At 38.1% G+C, this 12791-nt stretch overlaps 1 protein-coding gene across 1 annotated transcript in view; it reads right to left on the minus strand.

Annotated features, from left to right (window-relative positions):
- Positions 1 to 12759, minus strand: part of CUNHXorf58 (chromosome unknown CXorf58 homolog) — a 25001-nt gene extending 12242 nt beyond the window's left edge. Inside the window, exons 1-4 of the mRNA XM_088144829.1 lie at positions 12634 to 12759; positions 4661 to 4760; positions 1753 to 1847; positions 899 to 1010 (exon numbers count right to left, since the gene is read on the minus strand). Coding sequence (XP_088000955.1) covers positions 899 to 1010; positions 1753 to 1847; positions 4661 to 4760; positions 12634 to 12695 — 369 coding nt within the window. The 5' untranslated portion in view covers positions 12696 to 12759. The remainder of the gene's footprint in view (positions 1 to 898; positions 1011 to 1752; positions 1848 to 4660; positions 4761 to 12633) is intronic.
- Between the last annotated feature and the right edge of the window lie 32 nt (positions 12760 to 12791).

The following is a 12791-nucleotide window of genomic DNA, read 5'->3' on the forward strand; positions in this document are numbered from 1 at the left end:
ACTACTGAGTAGAAAAGCAGGATATAAATCAAATAAATATATAGTTTGGGGAAGAAATGTATGATTTTTAACTGTGTTATCATCAAAGTTTATATTACTGAGGTAGTTATTTACTAAGTAATATCTTAGATATTTAATAGTACTACTACTATAGTCGGGCCACCATATTTGAGGGATCTGTATTCATGAACATGTTTTTGTGGTGGCAGTTGTGAAATTTATCATATTAACCTTGTTCTACATAGGGGCCAGAGGCCATGCCCCTGCTGCCATTTCCTCCTCCTCCACCTCATGGCTCGCTCTTGCCAGTGCAAGGTGGGGGACTTGCTGAACTGCCTGCACTGAGGTGGCTAGTGAAGCCATTGCCAAAATTGCTGCTGGAGGAAGTGGAGAGAGCTCTCTCCCTCTCTCTTGCAAACTGGATGAACATATTTCTTTCTGGGACCCCAGGCTGCATGATTTTGGGTAGCAGGCCACATCCAAAATGTTTAGGCATACATAAAAAACATCTGGGGCTATTTGGGCAAAAGTACAGATTTTTGCAGAATTTCACAGTGTTGACAGTGTTGACGTTTAACCCCTGAGAATTCAGAGACCCAGCTGTATTCATAAAATAATTGTTTCTTTAAAAAAAACTGAAAGTATCTTGCTAATTTTTCACACTCAAGAACCACACTCAAGAACCACCTATTAAAAAGAGTTTTAACAGATATATTAAAAGGTAAAGGTAAAGACATCCTCAAGTCATATTCAATTTAAATATTAAATAATAATGTTTCAATCTGCAATTTATGACAAGTTACATGTCTACCCCAGCTGAAATAATACATGATACAGTTATTAAACATTAAAAAATGTTTGGGTAAATAGAAAATTAGCAAAATGAACAGTAGATTACCTTACTTGCTGATGTTATTACTCTTTTCCCACTGATGTATTGGTTGCTTTTGGTTCCTGATTTATAAAATATTTTAAACACAATAAAAGGGGGAAAATCAGACCCAGCAAATCTGAAGGGAGAAAATAGAAAAATTGAGTATCTATTTTTATGAGAATGTATTTTTTATGTTCTGCCTTAGAAGTCATAACTCATTTAAGTATTTCTTATTCCAGTGATATGATTGACAACTGTTTTAAACATTCTTCTGTGGCTGCAATTTAAGGCAACCAGAAGAACAACATTTCTTGCTTCATCTTTCCTATCAGCGAGTGATCGGTTTAGTCAGGTCAATATTTGTTTGGCTGGACTATATGAATGTATTAAATGCTATAGACAGAGGTATAATTTTAGGAAATAGGATCTAATTTCCATGTTCAGCAGAAATCATTGGATAGAATCTATACCACTTCCGACTCTCCATTTTTAATTTGAATACTCTCCATTTGTAATTTGAATACTCTCCTGTGGCATAAATAAATACTTTCTGAAAACAGATTAAGGAGCAAAGTATTAATCTCTTTTCCCCCACATCTCTTATCTTGCTATTAGTCTGGATTCTACATTTCTCCTTAACTAAAATCTGTTCCATGGACTATTTGAACAATATGGTAAACAAAACCACAATTGGCTTAATAGCATAGAACATAGTGGCTGTCTCCCTAATGCTATGTTTGACTCTGCTGCCTGTAAAATATGAACAGTGCTTAAAGTGCAGTGATTCCAGTGGAAATTCTGTGTATACAATAACATTGTCAAATTAACCAAAAGTAATCATATACATGGAACCAAGGGAAATAAATGCACTAATTTACCTGAATCGGACTTTATATTGAATAGTAGGTTCTTTAAGAAGTTCAGCCTCCAAAGGACTCACTCTTTTTAAAATGTCATAGCTGATACAATACTCCTGAAAGAAATACAATATTTGCCCAATCGATTTGCAACATAACTATCATTAGCATTCTATTTACAAAGAACAAACAGAAATGTTATGATCATGGTGTATCCAAATTGAGACTACTAAGAAAAAACAGAGAAATACCAATGTTTAAAATATCTCAAGATTAAGAAATAGCAATTTTTAGGGAAAAATTTGAACAAACAAATAGCCCAATGAGGACTCAGTATACTCAGTATTTATGCAATTTTGAGTGTCACTGGGATGAGGAAGTGGGAAAGAGAGGGGTATGGAAAACCCTGAAAGAAAGCATAGTTATATTGCTAATTGGAGGAAATACTGAATAGCATGATCCATACTACTATATTACAGCCCTAGTTTTCCTATTTTTCATTCAGAAAAAGAACATCAGCTTTTCAGTAAATTTTAATTAGAAAGTTGAAATATTAGATCACTAGATCTAAGACTACCAAATCATCCCATCTTTAGGCAAAATAACAGTAATTGTAGTATTATGAGATAAAGCCATTCAACTCTAAAATAAACTTTGCAATATATAATTTGTAATTATTACAAATGTAGGGCAGAGATAGGCAACTTTTGGAGGCCAGGGCTGCACTGTTTTCAGTGGAACAAGAGTCATGGTGAGATAATGATGCAAAAAAGGCAGAAATATATTACATATATAAGAAAGACTGAGGCTTTAAAAAAAATCTGGGTTTTGGGGTGTTTTATTTTTTATACTATGTAAAAATTAATTTAGAATATATACTATAATTTAAATGCTTCCTGCTGAAAATGTTGGGAAACATGATAATTGGTTTCTTACTGCCAATAAATGAACAGCTGACTGGTGGGCACAAATAATTATTTTCCCATTACTAATGGCAGCAACCCTCCCAAAATTTGTAGTGGTTGCTGAGAGTAGAGAGGGATGAAACTGTGGTATATGCAGAGGAATGCAGCTGGTGTCACTATCAGAGCCAAAAAACCCAGCCAATATACTGAATATGTACATATACAGGTCACAAGTCTATATCCCCGTAGAGCTTATGATCTTGCAAAGCTGCAATACTGTACTCTATTGCATTTTGAATGGTCGCAGTTAAGGCTCAGATATGGATGTGCTTTAATTACTGAAATAAACTTATCCTTTTGTTTGTTGCCTCTGGTTCTGCAAGGTAGATTTCATTCTACATTTTTGAAATCCTTTGAGGTCTGTTGGAAGCCTTTAACTTAGCTTGAGTATCTCTTTTCTATCAGCTGTTTAGGAGGGGAGGTTTTGAAAAATTCCCATCCCAGAATGGCATGGCCTTTATGGATCTGAAGCAATTGAGAGTTGATCATGTGCTCTTACATGTCTTCTAAATGGAGAAATCTGGAAAAATCATTTATCTTCAGTTTAAACCAAAGGCTCAGGGACTGTAGAAAAGCACCAGGTTCTCTTTTTGGGTTTCAGATCAGGACAATAAAATTATTAGAAGGATCACTAGAGTTTTGCTACTAAGATTATCTTTCATTCTCATTATGTTTGAATTACCCAATGGGAATAACTTCTAATTTTCTTCCTGATGTGATGCTATTTTTTTCTCATGCTCCTATTTGTATCTTAATCTTTCAATTTGTCTTTGACTGTAACTGTGAATGAATAACTGCAATTACAACAAAACGTTTTTCCTTATTTTAACTGACACAGTCAATGCAGAACAGAAAAAAATGAAACCCTGTATTTTATTATGTTAAAGCAGCACTGTTTAATTCATTAAATACATATCGTTTTGTAACCCACTGAAAAAGATAAATTGCCAAGTGTTCTTATCTATTCTAAAACTTATACTCACTGATCAGAACAGTGGGAAAGAAAAACAAATTTCATTTTTACTAATTGTGCTGTTAACTGTTTCTGTGTTTTTTTCTTATCTCTTTACAGTAAAAGTGCTAAATATTTTTAAAAACAAAATGACAGTTGAATATTCAATAAGAAAACCAAATATAAGTTTTCTTTCTTTCCACAATAACATAGATGGATATTAATTTTACCTCAATATAGCATTGCACTAAATACTAGGTTCCATCACACTTCCCCTAAACAATGAACCTTCAAAATTTTAATTTTCCAGACAGACAACACTGCAGTCTGGAACCTAACGGGAAGATTCAGACTTTCATGTGACTGGGATCCTTCAGTAGGACCAGGGAAAGTGGTAGTATACTTGGCTGGCACAAAAAATTGAGGATCCACTTTGAAAAAAAAAACCATGGCATTTAACTGAGAAATAAGAGTGCTGAGTAAAAGCTTATTTAGATATCAGGCACTATTTGCCAAAATGAATTTTTTTCTGACCTGATGGCTAATTGTGCTAGAGTCTGGATATGTTTTCAAGAACTCTGGTTTTTAGAATACCAGCTTTGAACACCAGTGCTGGAACAATGCCGTGTCCTTCATTCCTTCAATATGTGTGGACCTCTGCCTCTTGACCCCTGAATTTGTCCTTGAATGCTGTTTCTGATTGATGTTTTATGATTGTTTAGAAACTTTTGTCTGATGTCTGACCTGGCTTTCAGTTTGGTTGTTCAGCAGCCTCTTGATATAGCTTGCCACTGATGGTAGTTCTGCTGCTTCTACAACTTTGATATTCTGAAGCAAGACAGAATCTTTTATGACTGGTTATACAACAGAAATCTTTATGTTGGGTGAACACAGCTAATATGTCTGCACATAGGGGATCTACCTTAAAACAGGGGGAGTGGAAAGAAAAAGAAGTTAAGATGGAAACAATAAGGCTACATTTAGTCAGGCATCACTGTGTACAAGACCATACCGCTGCACGAACTGTATGTTTCAGAAGTTTAAATAGTCTTTTTGTCATGTGCATCCACCATATCTTCTGAATTTTTTTAACTGCTTGCTCTCTTTGAGCCCTGGTGGGAAAAAGTAAATGTTACCAGATTTCAGTACACTGTAAGATGTCTAAACATTAAAATACTGGGAAATTATTTGAACGGACAACTTAAAAAAACCAGATATTTCTAGACTGCAGTTATTAGTAACAAGCCAAACATTGCTATATTGTTCAATTATTCAGACACCTTAGATGAGAAATCAGAGGTGTATATCCCAACTTCAGTAATATTCAGAACAAATCCAGATTGAGATCAAAGTGGTTTGAGATGAAGTGGGATGCCCCAAGACATTGGACCAGCCTCAGATAGGATCTCTTGTCTCCATATATTATTTTTATCCTTCCTTTAACTGGAACATCGGGAAAGTGGAAAGGTATAGCTTTGTGACTGACACATCTAGACTGTCCAGTCATGACACTTTTCAGAAAAACACTGAAATATAACTCTTTTAGGAATTTTATATTCTCTTGAGAGGTTTAGTAACTGTAATGCTTAGTTTGTGGCATTGATCTTTGTGTGACTTCCTTTATTCCATTTATATTCCACATCAGTCCTTTCCCAATATTTATCGAATTCTTTGTATCATATTTTCCCATTTGTTCTTTTTGATGTTTTTGTCTTGACATAGTTTGTATTGATTAGTCAGATGGTCAGTCAGGTACTTTATCTCACCCTATTACAATCCTAATTGCATATGATTTGTAATGATAATCTTCTACATTTTCAATAAAGGGGAAAATAGTGTCCATATAGAAAGATAAGTAGGAATAGTGGGGATAATTTATCAATTAAAAGGTATATTTATGATTTCTTGGAATTGATGTATAGGATGTGAGATTTCACTGAAAGAAGAGACACATGGAGACATCCAATTGCCAGATCATGCTATTAAATTCTCTCAGTATTACAAAAACAGGCCTCCTGTTTCTCCCTTATAATCCTTTTCTTTCATATTATAATCTATCCACAACTGCTGTCAAATTATTCAGCTTTCCTGATCACCTGGGTGTTAATGCATGTCTCCACTTACCTCTTCTCGCCATTATTTCCTACTATACATTCCTTGATATATGGACTAGTTATGCCAGTTCTTTGTAAAGCAAGTGTACAACTTTGTATTCCTCCATGCAATGTCACATCCCTTGCATCAGTTCCAAGAAACCATAAAACCCCTTTAATTAATAAATTATCCCCAATGTTCCTATTTACCTTTCTCCATGAACATTATTTTTCATCTTTATTTAAAATGTAGAAAAATGTAATAAATACATTTATTACAAATGTATTTATTTATTACTCAATTCAAATGAATATAGTGTTAAAAATGTAAACAGAAGACTCTCTACATATTTTAGCTGCCTTGGGATAACGCTCTACTATGCAGATTTCTGATTTTTTACCACATTAAGCATGGTATTCCAAAACATTTTTGTATCATCATCATCATCATCATCATCATCCAAATAGCAAGTCAATTTCCATGCTGGAAAGACAGTATTGATTTTTATTTGTAGGCAGGTGAAGGGGAGGAAGGGGGGGGGATTTTCTTAGCCTGGCTCTCGCTATCTCGCCTCTGTATTTTCCTTGCGCTAAGAAGAACTGCCTGAAGGACATGTACACAGAAGACCTTGAGGGGGGAGAGCGCAGGGAAAAGGTCTTGAGGGTAAAGGGGTGTGAGAAATGCTAAAAAGTAATAGTTATTAGTGACAAAAAGGTAGCTTTTACTTGACCAACATTAACAAGGAAACTTCAATTGTTTCATAAAGAGGTCAGATAGAAAAAAATTTTAAAGGAGAAAAGGGGGGGGCTTTCTGGGAAGGAGCATAATGTAACCTAAACAGACAAAGAAATAATTTTTTTTCTGCTGTGTGAGCACATTTAAGACAGGTTGCAACAAAAGCAGGAGGTAGCTGGAACAGAAAGGTCTTCCTTCTAAAATAAAGAAGCCTCTTCTTCTTCTATGTGAGTTAATGTAGGTTGACGCTAGCTAGAGATAAGGGATGAATAGAACGCTGTATTAGAACTCACTAAAAATATCTAAATGAAGTTTTTATCAACTAACCAAAGCCTTCAGCTGAAGAGTAGAACTGAGCATGAGCACTAAACTAATGAATATTAAATTACATGTCTTGCATATGTAATACTGGACAAGAATGTAAGCCTGACCAATAACAAAACAATATAGTGATTGAGCGACGGGATAGAAATGTATAAATTATGCTGAGATCTGTAGGTGGGTGTGGCTTCCTACTTTGATGCTGAGGAGTCCACCAGCCTTTGCAAATGCTTGAAATAAAATTTCACTGCTGATCAACCCAGAAAAAGTTTGTTATGCCTTGTTTTGTACAATTGGGGGCTCGTCCGGGATAACCAATTGGCATCTGGTGCCCTGGGGACGCACTCTAGTGGAGGAAGGCGCGCCCTGCTAAACTTTAGCAGTCCTTTAGTGGAGTTTGGCCTCAGACCCAGTGCCCATGAGGACCTGAGGCTGCAAAATAGAGGTTGGTGAAGCAGTAAAAATAAAGAGGGGGACCTGCGTGAGGCGTCAGTTCGTCCTTTGGGTCAAGCATGGGCCGGTGAGGTGTCAGTCTGTGGCCCAGGAAAAAGTAGACCAAGCAATTTCGTGCATGAACCCAGGTAAGAAACGAGCCAAAGGGGGTTCAAAGTACTGCCTGGGCGGTCTGGTGGTTGGGTAGGCCTTGTGTGAGTCTAGGGACCTATGTGAAGCGCACGAGACGTACTTAGGAACTGATAGAGTTCCAAAGATAGTGCGAACTGAATGTGTGTTCAAACTTGCATTTCCGGATTCCCGCAAGGGGACCGGCCAGGTGCGAACGAAGCGAAGTGATGGATTGCTGATGGTCTCTGTAGTCTAGATACGAGGGTTTACGTCTTTAAATTTTTTTGTGAGAAAAAGGCTAACGTGGGTTAGGAGACGTAATTTGCAGAAGCTCTCTTGCCAGGTCAGTCTAAAAGGCCAGCGTGTGCTGGGAGACTGGCAGGGAAAGACAGTTTTGTCCTTGTGTCTAGATATTATACAGAGAGGGAAGACAGGGCTCGAAAACACTGCCTCATGGACGCAGTGCGACTAAAAAGGCTGTTAAACCAATCACTATGGGAGGAGGAAGCTCAAGTAAAGAGAAATGCATTAAAAAGATTCAGAAAAATCCTAGGTTAAAAATCAATCCTAACAGTCCACTAGGCAGAACAGCAGCCATTAGAGCATGGGACAGAGAACATCCGAATAATGCAATAGGGGACCAGAAATTTCCCCTGAATAAACCAGATTGGGACAACAATAATCCCCTCCACCGAAATTTTATGGAAGATTTGAGAAGTATGATAGTAAAAGGAATTAAGGAGGCAGTGCCAAAATCCGTATACATTATTGGGGAAAATCCCACCTGACCATACCTGGTTTAGTGTGGTAGATCTAAAAGATGCATTTTGGGCTTGCCCCTTGCATGAGGATTCCCGTCCCCTTTTTGCCTTTGAGTGGGAAAATCCTCATACAGGGAGGAAACAACAATATCAATGGACTGTTTTACCACAAGGATTTACAGAATCACCGAATTTATTTGGGCAAGTGCTTGAACAAGTACTAGAGGAATTAATTCTACCTAAACAAGTTACTTTAATCCAGTATGTGGATGACTTATTAGTACCAGGAAAAAAAGCAAGATGAAGTGAGGCAGGCTACAAACCAATTGTTAGATTTTCTTGGTGAAAAAGGACTAAGAGTATCTAAAGGAAAATTGCAGTATGTGGAAAGGGAAGTTAAATACTTGGGACACTTGATCAGTGAGGGAAAAAGGAAAATCTCGCCCAGCAGAATTGAAGGAATCGCAACTCAGCCCATACCTAAGGCAAAGAAAGAGTGAGGAGGTTTCTGGGCTTGGTAGGATATTGTAGATTATGGATTGACAATTATGCTGTTCTGACCAAGGAATTGTATTCTAAGCTGTTAGAGGAGGAACCTTGGATTTTAGAGTGGCAGAAAAACAAATTGGAAAACTTTGAAACTTTGAAAAGAACTCTCAGTCAAGCTCCAGTGTTGAACTTACCTAATCTGGAAAAGCCATTTCACTTGTATGTAAACACTGAGAATGGCATTGCTCAAGGGGTATTGACTCAGAAGTGGGCAGGGCAAAGAAAACCTGTAGCCTTTTTATCCAAAATAATGGACCCTGTAATCAGAGGTTGGCCTGTCTGTGTGCAAGCTGTAGCAGCAACTGCAATATTGGTGCAGGAAAGCAGGAAACTAACTTTTGGGGGAGCATTGATAGTCAGCACCCCACACCAAGTGAGGGCTATCTTGTACCAAAAAGCAGGACGATGGCTCATGGATTCCAGGGTTCTTAAGTATGAGACCATTTTAATGGAAAAGCCTGATTTAATTTTAACAACAGATCCCAATTTAAACCCTGCACAGTTCTTAGCCAATGAAAGGGGAGAACAAGGAGATCTTGAGCATTACTGTATGGATGTAATAGACTTGCAAACTAAAATACGTCCTGATTTACTAGAAACAGCCTTAGAAGGAGAACATATTTTTATAGACGGGTCCTCCAGGGTCTTAGAAGGAAGGAAACAGAATGGATATGCAGTGATCGATGGTACGAAGAAAGTGGTGCTGGAGGCAGGGAGTTTACCAAAACATTGGTCAGCCCAGACTTGTGAACTGTATGCACTAAAACAGGCGTTTTGCTTGCTGGAAGGGAAAATAGGGACAGTGTACACCGACTCCAAGTACGCATTCGGAGTTGTGCATATGTTTGGAAAGATCTGGGTGGAGAGGGGGTTAATGACCAGCAAAGGAAAAGGATTGGTGCATGAGAACTTGGTAAAAGAAGTTTTGCAAGCTCTTATGTTACCAGCGGAGATAGCAGTGGTTCATGTCGCTGGTCACCAGAAAGAAGGGAGCTTTAAAGCAGTGGGAAATAACTTGGCAGTTGTAGAGGCAAAAGAAGCAGGAGCTGAAGGGGGAAAAGAAATTATGTATCTTGCCCCAACCCTACCAGAAATTGGGGAACAGATGCCGGTGTTTGGGGAAAGAGAAAAAGAGGAATTGAAGGTAGGAGCGGAGGAGGATGAGTTGGGGAAGTGGATGTTGCCAGACGGGAGACAGATGTTGAATAAAACCTTAACCAGGGAAATACTGAACACTTTACACGACAGCAGTCATTGGGGACTTCAAGCTTTAGTAGATCTTTTTCTGAAAAAGTATAGGTGTTTAGGGATTTATACAATAGCCAAGCAAGTAACTGAAAAATGCATGATTTGTAAGAAGGTAAATCGACAAGCCTTACGACAAAAAGCACAAGGGGGGCGATCCCCCGCCTTGAGACCATTTCAATGTATTCAAGTAGATTATACCGAGTTGCCACCTAGTGGCCGAATGAAGTATTTATTAGTTTTTGTAGATCATTTAACTGGATGGATTGAAGCATTTCCTACAACAACAGCTACTGCAGGGATGGTGATAAAAATTATTCTAGAACAGATAATACCTAGATATGGAATAGTCTCAAAGGTAGATAGTGATTCCGGGAGCCATTTTACTGTAAAGGTGTTACAGGGAGTAATGCAAGCCTTGAACACCACATGGGAACACCACACACCCTGGCACCCGCCTTCTTCTGGGAGGGTAGAGAGGGCTAATGGCATGCTAAAAGAGGCTCTGAGCAAACTGATGTTAGAATTGCAGTTACCATGGACAAAGTGCTTGCCTCTAGCCCTACTGAGACTTAGAACAAAACCCCGAAGGGACATTGGATTATCACCATACGAAATGATGTTTGGTATTCCATATATGGGGACAAACTGGGAAGAAAATGCTATGGAACTAAAAGATAAAGTCATAAGAAAGTATGTGCTTGATCTGTCCAGATCACTTTCTTTTCTTAGAAAAAAGGTCTGTTGGCGCAAAATCCACCACTCGAATTTGCAGTTCACCGGTTCCAGCCTGGAGATTGGGTCCTGATAAAAAGTTGGAAAGAGGAAAAACTCCAACCGCAGTGGGAAGGACCTTATCAGGTTCTCCTAACCAGAGAGACTGCAGTCCGAACAAAAGAAAAAGGGTGGACCCCTTATACAAGAGTCAAGGGACCAGTGGATGGAGCAAAAGAGTGGATTTGTGAAGTTACCAACGAACCCCTCAAACTCAAGTTGCGGAAACAATCAAATTTGAAAATACACCCAGTGGACTCATAACTGGATTATATTTGAACTATTATATTTGGATATTTGGACTATTATATTTGGACTACCACTACTCATAATTGGATTATATTTGGACTATTATATTTGGACTACCACTACTCATAACTGGATTATATTTGGACTACTACTACTCATAACTGGATTACTAAACAGTGGATATAGTGGATTGGATTACATCTGGATTATTACAGAAAGGAGTGGATATTAATACTATTCCCTGAAAGAAGAACTTCAACTGTGGAACTTACTAACTCAAGACTTCACACCCTTCCTGATGTGCTGGTTTTGTGAGTGCAAATGTTGGTGTAGGGGGAGGTTGGAGTAAATGGGGAACTGTACTCATAATGGGAATACTGGGAATAATATTAATACCCTGTTTTATACCACTACTTATGAAAATAATTACATACACTGTTGAAAGAATGCAATTAGCCATAGTCCCAAGAGAAACACCAGAAGGAAATAGACTCATGATGGTAAGAATAGTAAAAAGGGAAACAGAAAACCTTAACCTAAAAGAAATCCAATACGCTCTGAAAGAATTTAAGGGGTATCAAAGTGTCACTAATAATTATAAATAAAAGAAAAAGTGTGGATTGTGAGAAATGCTAAAAAGTAATAGTTATTAGTGACAAAAAGGTAGCTTTTACTTGACCAACATTAACAAGGAACTTCGATTGTTTCATAAAGAGGTCAGATAGAAAAAAATTTTAAAGGAGAAAAGGGGGGGGGCTTTCTGGGAAGGAGCATAATGTAACCTAAACAGACAAAGAAATAATTTTTTTTCTGCTGTGTGAGCACATTTAAGATTGGTTGCAATAAAAGCAGGAGGTAGCTGGAACAGAAAGGTCTTCCTTCTAAAATAAAGAAGCCTCTTCTTCTTCTATGTGAGTTAACGTAGGTTGACGCTAGCTAGAGATAAGGGATGAATAGAACGCTGTATTAGAACTCACTAAAAGTATCTAAATGAAGTTTTTATCAACTAACCAAAGCCTTCAGCTGAAGAGTAGAACTGAGCATGAGCACTAAACTAATGAATATTAAATTACATGTCTTGCATATGTAATACTGGACAAGAATGTAAGCCTGACCAATAACAAAACAATATAGTGATTGAGCGACGGGATAGAAATGTATAAATTATGCTGAGTTCTGTAGGTGGGTGTGGCTTCCTACTTGGATGCTGAGGAGTCCACAAGCCTTTGCAAACGCTTGAAATAAAGTTTTACTGCTGATCAACCCAGAAAAAGTTTGTTACGCCTTGTTTCGTACAGGGGGGAACACTGGTTCAAACTGCCTTAAACTGCCTTATTAGTTGCAATCTATTGTCTTTGCAAAGCTATAAAAACAAAGCTGAGAAATCTTGTTGGTGTGGAGCTGCCCAGAACTTTCGCTGCCTGTGTTTTGGGTTGCTGCCCACCCAGCTGTTCACTCGGCCGATTAAAGAGCTGTTTTCTTTTTAAGAGCCTCCGCCTTAATTCTTAGTATTGAATTCCTTAAGATTCAGGTCTACAAACCTTACACAGGTGTACTAGATCTAACATATGGGTTATATTATTTTGTAAAGTACAAACAGAACAAGTTGTCGTTCACAACAAAATTCAAAACCAGGATACGCTATCCCGGTCCCACACCACAGCCGGGCTCCTGGAATAACAGGGAGGTTTACCTCTGCCTTTCCTTTTCATTTTCGCTTAGGCCGTGAGGCGATGCGCGAGTACCGCTCCACATCCTACGGCACTTTGGCTTGAAGACGCGTTTTCTCGGAGCCTCCAGTCGAACAGCTTTCAGTGGTTGCTTAGATACCAGGACGCTCTACTGAACGCC

Source organism: Python bivittatus, unplaced genomic scaffold (assembly GCF_059951505.1).
Source record: "Python bivittatus isolate LINGU-HERP-01145 unplaced genomic scaffold, Pbiv_v1 ctg000350_np1212, whole genome shotgun sequence".
In the NCBI taxonomy this organism is placed as follows: domain Eukaryota; kingdom Metazoa; phylum Chordata; class Lepidosauria; order Squamata; family Pythonidae; genus Python; species Python bivittatus.